Source organism: Sphaeramia orbicularis, chromosome 19 (genome assembly GCF_902148855.1).
Source record: "Sphaeramia orbicularis chromosome 19, fSphaOr1.1, whole genome shotgun sequence".
In the NCBI taxonomy this organism is placed as follows: Eukaryota; Metazoa; Chordata; class Actinopteri; order Kurtiformes; family Apogonidae; genus Sphaeramia; species Sphaeramia orbicularis.
In genome coordinates this window covers 4,940,611-4,957,325 of record NC_043975.1, presented here as the reverse complement: position 1 = coordinate 4,957,325, position 16,715 = coordinate 4,940,611, and the positions used below count along the sequence as shown (strand labels likewise).

At 34.0% G+C, this 16,715-nt stretch overlaps 1 protein-coding gene and 1 long non-coding RNA gene across 2 annotated transcripts in view; one reads left to right on the top strand and one right to left on the bottom strand.

Annotated features, from left to right (window-relative positions):
• Positions 1 to 3,539, top strand: part of epas1a (endothelial PAS domain protein 1a) — a 14,834-nt gene extending 11,295 nt beyond the window's left edge. Inside the window, exons 7-9 of the mRNA XM_030163469.1 lie at positions 875 to 981; positions 1,053 to 1,221; positions 3,339 to 3,539. Of these exons, the coding sequence (XP_030019329.1) occupies positions 875 to 981; positions 1,053 to 1,221; positions 3,339 to 3,402 (340 nt within the window). The 3' untranslated portion in view covers positions 3,403 to 3,539. The remainder of the gene's footprint in view (positions 1 to 874; positions 982 to 1,052; positions 1,222 to 3,338) is intronic.
• On the bottom strand, positions 945 to 16,715 carry LOC115439621 (uncharacterized). Its single transcript, XR_003938272.1, has 3 exons — positions 16,555 to 16,715; positions 1,115 to 1,116; positions 945 to 955 (listed from the first exon to the last, which is right to left on the bottom strand). It is a non-coding gene; the product is annotated as an uncharacterized LOC115439621 (long non-coding RNA).

The following is a 16,715-nucleotide window of genomic DNA, read 5'->3' as shown; positions in this document are numbered from 1 at the left end:
TCTGTTAATTTTTTCTTGATCATTTTGTTTACTGTGCATGCTTTGTTTTGTCTTAATTTGTTTATTCTTCTTTTTTTGCTTTTTTTATTCTATTGATTTTTCTGTTCATTTGTGTCAATTTTGTTTATTGTGTTCAAATGATAGCATATTTTATTCATTTTTCTTCATTGTTTTGATTATTTTACAGATCATTTAATCATTATTTAGCCATTTTTGTTCATTTTGATTAATTTTTTCACACTTTTAGACACTTGAGACAAATATAATAAAATAAAAACATCCCATTAAATACAAATCTTTCACATACAGTATTTGGACAGTGACACGAGAAGAAAAACCAAAGTCCTGTACTTGAATTAAATGAGGAATTCCATTGCGTAATATTGCGTGTTATGAAACTAATAAGTGAAAAGGAAGTATATAAGGTTATGTATCAGTTACTTAAGTTGCAAAAACACTAGTGGTGTCATTTTCAGGAGCTTCTCAGGCTGGAGAAACACTTATAGGTTATGGCTTAATCATTTTCTGTCCAGTCAGGCTTTTTTTTTTTTTTTTTTGCTGAATATAACATCCTTCTCACACACCAAACTGATTTGAAGCAGATAATATATCATACCATAACTACGACAAAAGCATTTAGATAACAATAATCCACCGCTTTGTTCCCTTTTAACCTTCTCCTTTTTTGTACTTTCACACCTACTGTGTAATTTCATTGTCCTTGAATGCAGCAGTGGCTCTAGAGTGAAAACAGTGGTTGGAATGAAATGGACTGGTACTTTTGGAGCGCTTACTGTGTCATTAAAACATGCTTCACAAAGTCCTCGACACATTTGAGGACCGTGGTTGATACGAGTTTGTGTGTTTTTTGCAGAGTGACAGAGCTCCTAGGCTACAGCCCTGAGGAGCTCCTAGGCCGGTCCATCTACAACCTCTGCCACGCCCTGGACACCAGCTGTTTGACCAAAAACCACGTCAGCTGTGAGTAGACCACGCAGGTTTGGAGTTCGTAGACGCCTGCAGACGCCTGATGTTTGTGCTTCTGTGGACAGTGTTTCTGAAGAGCCAGTCGGTCAGCAGCCGCTACCGGATCCTGGTCAAAGGCGGAGGCTACGTCTGGGCCGAGAGTCACAGCGCCGTCATCCCCAGCATCCGGCCGTCCAGGTCGAGGGGCGGAGTCACACAGCCGCTCTGCATCCTCTGTGTCACCTACATCCTCAGGTGTGTACGATGTGAAAACTGAAAAGGCCTTGAGCTCCAGAAAGCACAACAAAAAACAGCTTCATTTAGGTTCATGCTACTGTCAACAACCCCCCCAATGAGTTCAATGGGAGGTCACTACTCCTAATGGGCTAATGCTAATGCTAATGCTAGGTGCTATGTGCATGTATTGTGGGTAAAATGCAGAGACTGAATTTCCCTTTAAGTATAATAAAGTACATTAACCTTCAACCATTATGCTACATGCTAATGCTAATACTAGGTGCTGTGTGTGTGTATTATGGGTAAAATGCAGAGACTGAATTTCCCTACAAGTATAATAAAGTAAGTTAACCTTCAACCTTTACCTTATGTGCTAATGCTATTTGCTAATGCTAATGCTAATTGCTGTACGTATATTGTGGGTAAAATGCAGAGACTGAATTTCCCTATAAGTGTAATAAAGTAAATTAACCTTCAAACTTTACCCTACATGCTAATGCTAATTGCTAATGCTAATGCTATTTTCTGTGTGTGTCTATTACGGGTAAAATGCACAGTCGGAATTTCCCTGTAAATACACTAAAATAAGTTAACCTTCAAACTTTACTCTACATGCTAATTGGTAATGCTAATACTAGGTTCTGTGTGCATGTATTATGGGTAAAATGCAGAGACTGAATTTTCCTACAGTAAAATTAAGCAAGTTTACCTTCAACCTTTATCCTTTGTGCTAATGCTAATGCTAGGTTCTCTGTGTGTGTGTGTGTGTGTGTGTGTGTGTGTGTGTGTGTGTGTTATGGGTAGAATGCAGAGATGCAATTTCCATATAAGGATAATAAAATAACTTAACCTTTAACAACCTATGTGCTAATTATGCTAATTAAGTGTTTATTAGGATGGGTAAAATGCAGAGATTGAATTTCCCTTTGTGCTAATGCTAATTGCTAATGCTTTTGCGCTGTGTTTGTGAATTATGGGTAAAATGCAGACAGAACACTTCTCCACAAGGATAATAAAGCAAGCTAACCTTTGACCTATGTGTTAATGCTATTTGCTAATCCTCAGGCTAGATGCTATGTGTATGTATTAGGATGGGTGACATGAAGCGTTCTAACCTTTAACATTTAACCCTTGTGCTAATGCTAATTGCTAATTCTAGTTGCGAGTACTAATACTAGATTCAGTGTGTGCAAATTGTAATGGGTAAAATGCCATACAGGGATAATAAAGTGACTTGAATTTCAACCTTTAACCTATATGCTAATGCTAACTGCTAATGCTAATGCCAGGTCCTGTGTGTGTATTAGGATGAGTAAAATGTAGACATTAAATTTCGCTACAAGGATAATAAAGCAAGTTCATCCTCTGCTAATTGCTAATGCTAGGTGCTGTGTGACAGGATGAGTAAAATACAAAGTATATATTTCCCTATGGGAATAATAAAGCGTACTAACCTTAAATATATAACCTGTGTGAAAATGCTAATTGCTAATGCTAATTACTAATGCTAACTGCTATAGCTAATGCTAGGTGCTGTGTGCATATTAGGATGGGTAAAATGCAGAGACCAAATTTCACTACAGGTATATTAAACTGATAATAATAATCACTTTATTATTTATTATTATAGATAAACCAATATTATACATGTTATTAAATGTTTTGTGTGTTTATAGATCCACTTTGATCTGTAAAGTATAATGTATGTGTGTCAATGATAAACTGAGGCAGAATATTGTTGAGATTTCACTGATTTTCTCAATATATTTTAGGTCTTTCATGTTATTCACATTTTTTAAAGGATAGTTTGTAGGTGTAAATATTTTCATAATGTAAGCTACTTTTTATTCTAAAACATGTCGACAGGTTTTGGAGTTGACATTATTTATAGATTACTGTTATTGTTTTATTGGGCTGACCCATCTGAGATCATATTATTATAAAATCAGTTTGACGTTCCAGGTTCAGACCCTGAATTTAAAGTCATATCATCATCCACAGTGTGTGACATGAGCCAGTGGGTCCCAGGTGGGTCCCAGGTGGGTCCCAGGTGGGTCCCAGGTGGGTCCCAGGTGGGCGTGGTCTGGGGTATATGATGTACAGAGGGTTTAACCTGGTGTCCATGTGTGTTGAAGTGAGGTGGAGCAGCCTTTCCTCCAGCTGTCTGTGGACCAGACCGTCCAGAGGTTCAACATCTGAGACCCCACCCCTACAAACACACCCCCTACCTCTGATTGGCTGAATACTCCACCTGCTGTCATCACCTGTCAATCATAATAAACAGCCCTTCAACTCAGCCCTCCTCTGTCTGATCTGCTCATGTTTAATAAAAACTCAAACACTGATCGAAAGGGTCGATTCACTTTTTAAAAACTTATATACACAGCACTATTTTACACACACACACACACACACACACACACACACACACACACACACACACACACACACACCATTTTTACATATTTTCTTATGCTTTATACTTAGCCTACTTAACTTATCTGAACTTAACTTACCTTATCTTTTCTTGTCTTAAGTTATAATTACCTCTGCCAGGGGGTATTGTGATCGCTTTGCTTTGTGTGTTTGTGTGTTTGTGTGTTTGTTTGTTTGTTTGTTTGTTTGTTTGTTTGTTTGTTTGTTTGTTAGCAAGATAATTCAAAAAGTTATGTACGGATTTTCATGAAATTTTCAGGAAATGTTGATACTGACACAAGGAAGAAATTATTAAATTTTGGTGGTGATTGGGGGGTTGGGGGGGCAGATCTGTCTTGGCGGAGGTCTGTGCTCTCCGATGCTTTTCTTGTTGAATTTGAATTTATAATAATAATTTGACCAATGAATGTGGTTGTAGACTCTTTTTATGTTCAGTTAAGGATTCAATGTTTTCTTCAGTTTTCTTTGTGTTGATACAGTACCCTTTGAATTTACTCTGAGCTGTTATTCATACCTACGTCATCAGTGAATTAAATATAAGACAATACATGATTTTCCCTGAAAAATGCAAAATGTAGAGGATAATATTACAAGAATTGCTGATAAATCACTTACTAAAGGTTGAATGTGGAGAAAAAAAAAACATTTTTTCCATATAATGTAATAAATGACATTGGTTGGAGACACTTGTTTTATTAACAAAAAGTCAGTTTTTCTTCAGTTTTCTCTGTTTCAATTTAATTTGAATTTACTATTGTACTAATTTACCATTATGACAAATGGTGATAAATGACTTATGGAAGGTTGAATGAATAAGAAAAACTCATATTTTCGTGTAGTTTAACAACTGATAGTTTATGGAGTCACTTATTGGTTCAGTTGATGATATATTTGACTGTAAAACTCATTTTTTCTTCAATTTTATGTTTCAGTGTAAGCTGAAATTTACTATTGTGTGTGTGTGTGTGTGTGTATATATATATATATATATATATATATATATATATTTGTGTATATGTGTGTGTGTGTGTGTGTGTGTATACTTTACCTGATCAGTAAATTAAATATAGCAAAATACCTAAAAACTGCAAAATTCGGAGTGTAATATTGTGACAAATGGTGATAAATGGCTTATGGAAGGTTGACTGTATAAGAAAAACTAATATTTTCATGTAGTTTAAGAAGCAACAGTGGATGGAGACACTTGTTTTATATCAGTTGATGACATATTTGACTGAAAAACTCACTTTTTCTTCAGTTTTATGTTTCAGTGTAACAGCTTGAATTTACTATTTTTACATATATATGTCCATGGGTGTGTATGTGTGCGCTTATGTTTGCATGTGTGTGTATACTTTACCTGATCAGTAAATTAAATATAGCAAAATACCTAAAAACTACAAAATTCAGAGTGTAATATTATGACAAATGGTGATAAATGACTTAGAAAAGGTTGAATGTATAAGGAAAACTCATATTTTCATGTAGTTTAACAAATGACAGTTTATGTGTAGCGGCTGTACTCGTGCGTTGTGAAGAATTGGACAAAACCCGATCGTCTTTACGCCTTGCCGTTTATTCCAGGCCGACAGAAAACACACCATCAGTCTCATGCAGAATCTGAACCCTGTTGTCACACTGCAGGCAGACAGCACAGCCAAACTAAACCCCAGGCTGTCTGCCTGGGGGGCAGGACCCTGGTTCACAGGGGTGTGATGTTCAATGCCCATAAAATAAAATCCTAATTAATACAATTAAACAGTGTGAGAGGGCAAGTGGAATCATACACTATATACATTAACTCTGTTACATATGGAGTCACTTGTTTTATATCAGTTGATGATATATTTGACTGAAAAACTGACTTTTTGTTCAATTTTATGTTTGTGTAACAGCTTGAAGTTACTATTGTGTGTGTGTGTGTGTGTGTGTGTGTGTGTGTGTATACTTTACCTGATCAGTAAAGTAAATATAGCAAAATACCTAAAAACTGCAAAATACAGAGTAATATTATGACAAATGGTGATAAATGACTTAGGACAGGTTGAATGGAAGAAAAACTCATATTTACATGTAGTTTAACAAATGACAGTGGATGGAGACACTTGTTTATGTTCAGTTGATGATATATTTGACTGAAAAACTCCTTTTATCTTCAGTTTTTTCAGTTTTTTAATAATAACCTTTGAATTTACTCTGACCTTTAATGAACATCTACATGATCAGTGACTTAAATATAGAAAAATACACGAGTTACGCTGTAAAATGTAAAATGTGGAGGATAATTCTATAATAAATAACTTGTTAAATGTCTCCACAGGTAAAGTCGTAGATGTTTTTACAGATTTAAAGTCCTTCGACGCTGCAGTAAAAGAACTTGTGTGTGCTCAAACCTAACTGAAAGCTCAGTGTGCGTCTGTGGTTGTGACACTTGTCGGTTCAGTGAGAGTCGAAGTGTGTCGGTGAAAGCCGGCGGTCGGACCCCTGTCTGACCCCCCAGGTCTGACCCCCCAGGTCTGACCGTACTTCCTGTCTGGGTCACCTGACACGTGGCCGACAGCGTGGACGTCCTGGTCACGTATGCGGAGTGTACATGTGTGTATATTTACACACACATGAGTTTGTGCTGATGAGCAGATGTGAACAGAGTCGAGTCAAAGCCACAACTTCCTGAAGTCAGACACTCAACAGGAACATTCTCGTGGGAACCTTTTCAACTTTTTACCTTTCAGACACAGTTCACACAGAGGACAGAGGATGTGGAGTTTCACTTCAACGGACCGAAAATGTGCAAAAGACAGAAACCTGGTGGTGAATGTTCTGGTCTGTCTGGAGGAGCTGTGGAATCCTGCTCACGTAAAAACATTAAATATGGAAACAAAATGATTCAATGTAAAACATACTCCAAAAGATGCACAAATGCACTCTGAAACTTTACTCATTTATTCAATATTTCACCCAAAAAAAATTAATAAAGTTCATCTTTTGATAAAATAAATGAGTTGAACTTAAAACACCTTTTTATGAGTCGTCTATTAAACCATTAATTAAAGTATTAAACTAAGTCAGAACAGTGCAAACATAAAGGTAAACACAAAATCACTGAATAAATGTGTCAAATAAATATGTTTTTTCTCTTTCCCACATATAGAATAGTTTGTTTTTTCTCCTAAAATTGATTAAAAAATAAATAAATAAACTTTAGTTAGAAATGACTCAAATTTCTTTAACTCATCTTAATTTTCGTCAAGCATTATTTTTATTTATTTACTATGCATTATTATTACTATTTATTTATTTATCATGACAATGTATTTACCATCAAAATGTATGTTTTATTTATATTTACAGCTATTTAATAATTATTTTCATTATTGTTTACTATTATTGCTATTCATGTGTTTACTATTCATGATTAGTGCTATTTATTTATTTATTTATTTATTTATTACTATATATTCATTTACTATTTGTTATCATTACTATTTATTTGCTTCTTATCAAAATCACTTCCCACATATTATAGCTTATCATTTTCACCCAAAATTACTTAAAAATTAAAAAAAAAACAAAAAATGTTGGTAGGATTTCTTTACTATTGCTGTTCAAAGTGCTATTATTTATTAGTGTTCTATATATTAATTTATATTAATGTCAGTTTTTTCACTGTATGATCTAATTTTAAACCTATTAAAAGAGTAAATAAAACTGTTTTAACAGAATGTCAGGAAAGGCATAAATATTCAAATGTAAAAAATGTTGCATGACATTAGTTTGTCTTTATTTATAATAATGTCCTTTTTGTCTTTTATTACCTTTTTTCCCCCTCCTTTATGAACCATGTTTGTCGTTTCTCTGCAGCGTCGATGTGACAGTTATGTAAAACCATGGAAAATGAAACCAAACTCATACATTCTGACACAGATCAGTGAGTAAACAACAAAAAAAACCTTTAGCTGTCAATAAATCTGACCCGATATCACATTTAGAATCATCATTAATGACATTTTTCAGCTTGAATTACATTGATTTTTCATGCATTCGCCCCAAAATGATGACAAGATGTCATTAAATCGTCATTTCTTTAGGACGTTTATTGACTGACACCCAAATAAAACAGTGTATGATGTTGTAAATATTAGTACATTTTTAATATGAACCCCACAGTTAAAAAATCATCATGGTTTTGTGATGTTATAGATAAAATGATGATGATTTTGTGGAATAATTGATGTTTTTTTCCCCATGAATGCACGTCCTTGCTTTGTGAAATGAGGATCCCTGTGAATTTGTTGTTTTAAGGCTTAAATAAAGCAGAACCAGGTCCAGTTCTCATAGACCAGATCCCATAACGTGGTCTAAACTCAGGCCTTCAGCTCATCTTTATTCTCGTCCACATGTCGATGCAGTCACACAACTGTGAGAGAAAAACACCAACTCCATCTAGTGTTTGACTGGAGGTAATGACCACAGCTACATTTATTTAAAGAAACAGTTTAATAAGAATGAACACGGAAAGTATCAACAAAATCAATGAAAAGGGATCAAAATTATCAATAAAACAAACAAAATAAGAAACAAAATGAACCAAAAAAATGACAAATTATGAAAAAATATGAAGAAAATTACAGAAATAACACAAAAAAAAGAAAGAAAATGTCTAAAATGAACAAAGGACGCATCAGAGTAGTTAATGTGATAAGCATAATAAGCAACAAAGACAACAAAATTAACAAAAAAAATGAAGAAAATGAATAAAATATATCAAAATAAGCAACAACATTAATAAAAGAATGGGCAAAACAAACAATAAAATAAACAATAATATGAAAATAAATAACAAAAAGAACCAAAAAAAATTTTTAAATTAAGAAAATTTGCAAGAAAGTAAAAACATAAGCAACAAAACAATAAAAAAAAACAACAAAATTAACCAAAAAAAAGAGCAAAATGACCAATAAAACAAACAAAATGAGAAACAAAATAAACCAAAAAGAAAGAAAAATGATGAAACATTAAGAATAAAATTAACAAAAAGGGAAAACAATGAAAGAAAATGTCTAAAATGAACAAAGGAAGCATTAGAATAATTAATCTAATAAGCATAAACAAACAATAAAATAAACAATTATATCAAAAATAAATAGCAAAATGAGCAAAAATGAACAAAAAATTAAGAAAATTTGTATTAAAGTAAAAACATAAACAACAAAACAATGAAAAAATAAATAAACAAATAAGCAGAAAAATGAGTCAAATAACCAACTAGAAGCACTCGGAGAGCGCAGACCTCCGCCAAGGCTGATCAGTGGCCCCCCCCCGTGGGCCCCCCCACCCCCGATCACCACCAAAATTTAATCATTTCTTCCTTATCCCATTTCCAACAAACCCTGAAAATTTCATCCAAATCTGTCCATAACTTTTTGAGTTATGTTGCACACTAACGGACAGACAAACAAACAAACAGACAAACAAACAAACAAACAAACCCTGGCAAAAACATAACCTCCTTGGCGGAGGTAATAAAACTGTAAAAATAAAGACAAACTTCAGTTTCATTAACAGTGGAGGAAGAAGGATTTAATTCTAGTTTTATCCATCCCAGCTGCAGCTGAAAACAAAACTTTGCATCATTTTCTCACATTTTATCCACTGATCGTCAATAAAATCAACAGATTAATGTTTAATGGACATTATTCTGCAGATGTACTTCACTCCTGTGTACGTTTCAGAAGCTCTATTTTTTATTTTTTTGTTTTTACGCCTGTTTTATCGTACTTTTTTTTATCTGTCGTTGTCTTCATTAGCAATTTCTTCAAACACGTTCTCCGCAAAACTACTGATTGAATTCATTTAAAATTTTATGTATCTTTTTTGGGACAATATTTACAAAGTTTGTTCACAGTTTCGAGAAAATTTTATTTTTGAATTTTTGGCAGTTTTTTTTTTTTTAAATGTATGTTTCCTTCTAATGGTCCATAGTTTGATGGTTTATAACACAGGCGTCAAATATGCGGCCCAGGGGCCAAATCCAGCCCACCGAAGGATCCAGTCTGGCCCGTAGGATGGATCTGTGAAATACAAAAATTACACTGAAGATGGTAACAATCGAGGAGGTCAAATTATTTTAATTCAGATTCCACATACAGACCAATTAGGTCTCAAGTGGGTCAGACCAGTAAAATACCATCATATCAAGGTCAAGGTCAAGGTTACTTTATTTGTACCCGTAGGTAGATTAGTTTTGCAGTCTAGGTGATTGCCTTGGCATTACAACAACACATACATTAAACATGCAAGACAGGCACTCGATCACACTTCCAGACAGGACAAACAGTGCTCAGTGTTCCACCATTCATGGGTATAGCAGCATGGATAAGTAAATAACAGATAAGATCAAATAAATAAAAACAAGATGCAATAAAACACAATAAAAACCAGAAAAGATAAAAACAATCCAGGATAAAAACCAGAATAAGAACATAAAATTAAAAAATTTGAAGTCACATTAATAATAAATAGAGCAAAGACCTTTGCTATTAACCCTTTCATGCATTAACTGTGAGAACCTTAGTCAAGATATTTTTCTTCAGTGTTTTTATTCCTCCTTAGGCATGAAAAAAACAATGCGATCAAGGTTTTTTTTCTGTGGAGTTACAAAAATATCCATGCATTTAATTTTTGAAGTAAAGAAACATGTTTAAAAACCAATATCAGAGGGATATGAAAACACTGAAATAAAAACATGTTTAATGCTGCTAATCTGATGTCTGCTCACATTTTAACATATTCTAATGCTAGTAAATACTCACTTCATCAAGATAATGTGCAAAGAAAAAACCTTCCTTCTTGTCTGACAAATAACAAATGATTTACACTCAAACATGTTGGTGCAGATCAGGTTTATCAAGAACAGCAAAGTTACAGTAATGGTCTGAATGTCAGGATATGAGATGGTGCATAAGTGTCCACTGTGTTGGCTGATATGGAACTAAAACAACTAAACCCGTGAATATAGAAGAGAACAGCTGGAGAAGAACTGTCCACTGGAGTGACCTGTGCATGAAAGGGTTAAACCTATCAATAATGAAAACAGCAAATTTTCTGTTTGTTTCAGTGTAAAAAAAGTAAAATTACATGAAAATGTTTATATTACAAAACTGTTATTTTACAAAAAATGTGAATAACCTGAAATGTCTTGAGATAAGTAAATGCAATATTAACACTATTCTGCCTGTTATTAAATGTTTTGTGTGTTTGTAAGTTGTATTACACATGTGTAAATGATAAACTGATAATCTGAGGCAGAATATTGTTAAAATTGCAGTTGTTTTTCTAAAGATGTTTCCAGTTGTTCATGTTATTCTGATTTTTGTAGATGTAAACATTATCATAATTTAATTTTACTTTTTTTACTGTTATTATTTCACTGGTCCGGCCCACTTGAGATCATTTTGGACTGAATGTGGAACTGAACTGGAATGAGTTTGACAGCCCTGGTTTATAACATGGAAATGGTTCCAGATATCAGTATAGTTACTATTGATCACTGATAGGAAGACATATACGGACTCTGATTTGGGTTCATGACCTTTGACCTAGAGTGACCTTGAAGGGTCAAACACAAGGTCACCAGTGTCTAGATTTCAACAACCTTCTCTGAAACTACTGGTTGGATTCATTTAAAACTCTTTATCTATCTTCCTGAGGACAATGTCGACAACGTTTGTTCATAGTTTTGAGAAATTTACATTTTTGACATTTTTTAAATATAAAAAATTTGCTTTTACGAACAACAACAATGGTCATTATTTTTAATGGTTTGTAACATGGAAATGTCTACAAACTTAGTTCACAGTTTTGAGATATTTTTGATATTTAAATTTTTGACCATTTTTTTTACAGTAAAAACAGGGGTGTCAAACTCATTTTAGTTCAGGGGCCACATTCAGCCCAATATGATATAGTGGGCCGGACCAGAAAATAATAGGAAAAGAACTTATAAATAACATCAACTCCAAACTTTTCTGTGTTTTTGAGTGAAAAAAGTACAATTCTGTAATGAAAATGTTTACATCTATGAACTGTACTTGAACATAACATAAAAATATATGAACAACCTGAAAATCCTGAAGAAAAATAAGTGCAATTTTAACAATATTGCACCATAGTTTATCATTTATACAGGGTGAGGAAGCAAAATTTACAATATTTTGAGGCAGGGATTGAAAGACAGTGTATGACCAATTAGTTTATTGAAAGTCATGAGAATTTATTTGCCACAAGAAAATGTACATAATAGAAAATGTTTTTATTCTATGTGTCCTCCTTCTTTCTCAATAACTGCCTTCACACGCTTCCTGAAACTTGCACAAGTCTTCCTCAAATATTCAGGTGACAACTTCTCCCATTCTTCTTTAATTGTATCTTTAAGAAAGTGGACATTGCTGTGTGATGTTCTATTGGTAGCATGTTCTAAAACGCCCCAAACAGCAGAATCCAGAGGGTTTAGATCTGGGCTAGAAGGCGGACATAAACATGATTCCCAAAAATTGCTAAAGTTGGATTTGTTGCTGTTGTCAACAAGTGTTTTGGTGTTCTTGTGTAAGATTTTAACTTCAAATCATATTTTACTGCATTTCTAACGGTCTTGTTGTCTACCTCAAGTTCAATTGCCATTTTTCTCATGGATTTGGTTGGATCCTTCAGGATTTTGGATTTGAGAGCTTTAATAAAAGCTTTGGTTCGTTTTTTGTTGCTTCCTCCACTTCCAGACTTTCTGGTAATAGTTTTGCTCATAGTCATTCTCTTCTTTCCATTATAAACAGTCTTTATGGACGCTCCAACTATTTTTGAAATCTCCTTTGGTGTGACGAGTGCATTCAGCAAATCACACACTCTTTGACGTTTGCTTTCCTGATTACTCATATGGGCAAAAGTTTCTGAAAAGGTATGGATAATAGTGTTAGGTATGATTATGACATCAGTATATGTTTGGTTTCAAAACAGTTGACGTAGTGCCTGCTGAGAAAAAACAACTAAATGTTCATTGTAAATTTTGCTTCCCCACCCTGTACATGTGCATCACAACTTACAGATCACAGTGGATCTACAAATACACCAAACATTTAACAACAGACAGAATATTGGTAAAATTCTACATATTTCGCTGAAGATATTTCAGGCTGTTCTTATTTGTTCAGGTTATTCACATGTTTTGTAAAAGGCAAGTTTGTAAATGTAAACATTTTTGTGCAATTTTACTTTGTTTACACCAAAACAAAGAGAAAAAACAGCTTTTTTCATTATTTATAGGTTACTCATTTTAGATTGAATTGACCAAAAATGATTTTAACATCCTTGACTATTAATATCTTCTGTGTAATTTTTGTATTTCACAAATTCATCCCACAGGCCAAACTGGATCCTCTGGCGGACCGGTTTTGGCCCCCGGGCCGCATGTTTGACACCTGTGGTTTATAACATGTATCAATGCAGTTCCTATTGATCACTGATAGAAGTCATATTTGGAGTTTGATTGACATAGCTGAGTTCTCCTCCAGTGTAAGTCCCGCCCCCTTCTATTGTTAGATTTCTTCCTCTTGGTAAATTTAACCATGAGGCAGTGATTCTAGGGTTTTTTTTTTTTTTTTTTTTTTTTTTTACCAGATGTGAAAAACAGAGGGTGACCTTTGAACTGTAAACAGAAGGTCACTGCTGTTCTTTTTTATCAGCGCGTAGAGTTTCGAACAGTAAAAGACTTAATGATTAATGGTTCCATGTGCGTAAATGAGTCCCTGGTCTTCTTCTAAGTCTCTGTTGTTTCATCATATCTTTCCTCTTCCGCCTCCCTCTCTGCTTTTACACACTGATTTATCACGGTTGGGTTTCAAAGGGTCAACGCTGCCGTGTCATTGGACGACGGTCAGACAACACCCACCCGACTGGAGGGGGCGGGGCTTGACGTAAACAAGGGCCTCTTGTCACATGGCCATGGTGGTTTGATGGGACGGAGGCTCTTCATGTCCAAAGTGTGTTTTCAGTGTTGTTCTAGACCAGGGCCGTCAAAGTCATGTTCGTTCAGGTTCCACATTCAGCCCAATCTGAACTCAAGTGGATCAGACCAGGACAAAAAATGACATTATTTATAGATTATTATATGAACTCTAAACTTTTATCTATGTTTTAGAGTGAAAAACTAAAACTGCAACATGAAAATGTTTAAATGTATGAACTATTTCTTAAAAAATTTGATTAACGTGAACAATTTGAAATTTTTAAAGAAAAATACGTGCGCATATTACAATATTCTGTCTCAATTTATCATTTACACATGTTCATTACAACTTACAGATCAAAGTGGATCTACAAATTCACAAAACATTTATTAACATGTGTACTATTGATATATCTATAATAATATATAATAAACTAATAAATATTATCATCACTTTATTATACCTGTAGTGAAAATTGTTCTCTGCACTTCGCCCATCCTATTACAAACACAGCACCTAGCATTAGCATTGGCAGTTAGCATTAGTGTATGAGTTGTATGTTAAAGGTTAGCAAGCTTTACTGTCCTTGTAGAGACATTTATACTTTGGATTGTATCCAACTGATCACACAGCACCTAGCATTAGCATTAGCACATGAGTTGTATGTTAAAGGTTAGCAAGCTTTATTGTCCTCATAGAGACGTTTATTCTTTGGATTTTACTCAACTAATCACATAGCACCTAGCATTAGCGTTAGCATTAGCACATGGGTTATGTGTTAAAGGTTAGCGAGCTTTATTGTCCTTATAGAGATGTTTATTCTTTGGATTTTACCCAACTAATCACACAGCACCTAGCATTAGTATTAGCATTAGCACATGGGTTATATGATAAAGGTTAGCAAGCTGAATTATTCCCAAAGGGACATTTATTCTTTTTATTTTACCCAACCAATCACACAACAATTAGCATTAGCAATTAGCATTAGCACACAGGGTAAAGGTTGAAGACATTTCATAACAGGCAGAATATTATTAAAATTGCACTTATTTCTCTGAAGACATTTCAGGTTGTTCAGTTATTCACATTTTTTGTGAAAGGATAGTTTGTTAAAGTAAACATTTTCACGTAATTTAACTTTTTTAAAGAGAAAAAGTTGAAGTTGTCGTTATTTTTATTACATTCTATTATTTCTCTGGTCTGGCCCATATGAGATCAAATCCAGGGCCGGATTTAACCCTTTGGGGTCCAGTTTTGGCCCCCGGGCCGCATGTTTGACACCTCTGTTCTACATCTTCACTTATGTTTACTCTTCACATTTGAACCCTTTCTTGCATGAATTAGGAGAACCTTAGTCAAGCAGTTTTATTCCTCTTTAGGTGTGGAAAAACAAACAAACAAACAAAAAAAAACAATTCAACTGAAATTTTTTAATGAACCTATTGTTCATAGAGTTACAAACCTGGTTAAAATCCATGTAAATAATTGGTGTAAAATACAGTTCTTCATCTTTCGTGGTAATCAGATATGACCCATTTAGACATTCAGAGGCTCTGTAGTTACCATGGAAACACCATCATCTTCTGCAACATTGATTCACCAGTAAAACCCATGGAGTTGGATCAGTGACAGTGGATGGACACACTGGGTTTATGTTCAGTTAATGAAAAATTTTGCTGAAAAAGTCACTTCTTCTTCAGTTTTCTCTGTTTTTGATAAAATAATCTTCGAATTTAATCTGAGCTTTCATGAAAATCTAAATGATCTGTGAATTAAATACAGGAAAATACATGCTTTTCACTGAAAAAATGCAAAACACACACGATAATGTATTAATAAATGGTAATAAATCACTTAAAAAAGTTTAAATGTAGAGAAAAATTCATTTGGGAACTGCCACAAAAGTAGCATCGGGTCTGAAGAGGTTAATATTTGTCCATTTTATCAAGTAAATCCTGCATTTATTCATCACCTATTTATCAGTTCAACCCAGGCTAACTTTGTACCGCCCAAAAGAGGAAACATCCTCTGGAAGGACGGTGTAAAATCCAACCGGTCCCACACATTATGGTGGTTTTTCCTTTCATTTGGCTGCATGTCTTAGTGTACTGTTAGTGTTATCAGCTGTAAAGAGACAATAAAGTCAAAGGACCCATAGTACAAAGATGGAACAATGAGGAGATAAGCGCTTGTATTATTGCGCAGGTGTCAAACATGCGGCCCAGGGGCCAAATCTGGCCCACCTAAGGTCCCATTCCAGCCCGCGGGATGAAAGTGCAAAAATGAACCTGAACAGTCCAGGTTGTCCACATCCTTTTGGTTCAGGTTCCACATACAGACCAAAGTGATCTACAGTCAAAAGAACAACACAATAACCCATAAATAATGACAACCACTAATTTTCTTTGTGACAAATTATGTGGAAAAAATGTAAGTGAAAAAAAATAAGACTACACTGTGAAAATATTTACATTTACAAAACAATTTTTTCACAGTAAAATGCAAATAAATACATAAATATAAACAAAGATGAACAATTTCAACAATATTCTGCCTGTTCCTAAATGTTCTATGCATTTATGGATCCACTGTGGTCTGTAGTTGTGTTAATAATAACAGATGGAATATTGTAGAAATTGTTCAAATTTTAGTTCTAAACTCCTAAAATTTTAACAATATTCTGCCTATTACCAAATGTTTGTGTAACATTGTGTGTAATATACATGCATAGACAATAAGTCAAGGCATAATATTGTTAACCCTTTGATGCATGAATTATGAGGACCTTAGTCAAGATTTTTGTTCCTAAGTGTTTTTATTCCTCTTTAGAAAATCAAACGAAATGAAAAATACAACGTTATTGAAATTTTTTTTAATGAACCTATTTTTTACGAAGTTACAAAAATGTTTAATTAACGTTTGATTTTTGAAGCAAAGAAACATGTATTTAAAACGTAATATCAGGAAGTGATATACTGTCTGAAAACTATGAAATAAAAGCATTTTTAATGTGGCTAATCTGATGTTTTCTCACATTTTAACATACTCTAATACTACTTCTTACTCACTTCATGGAGA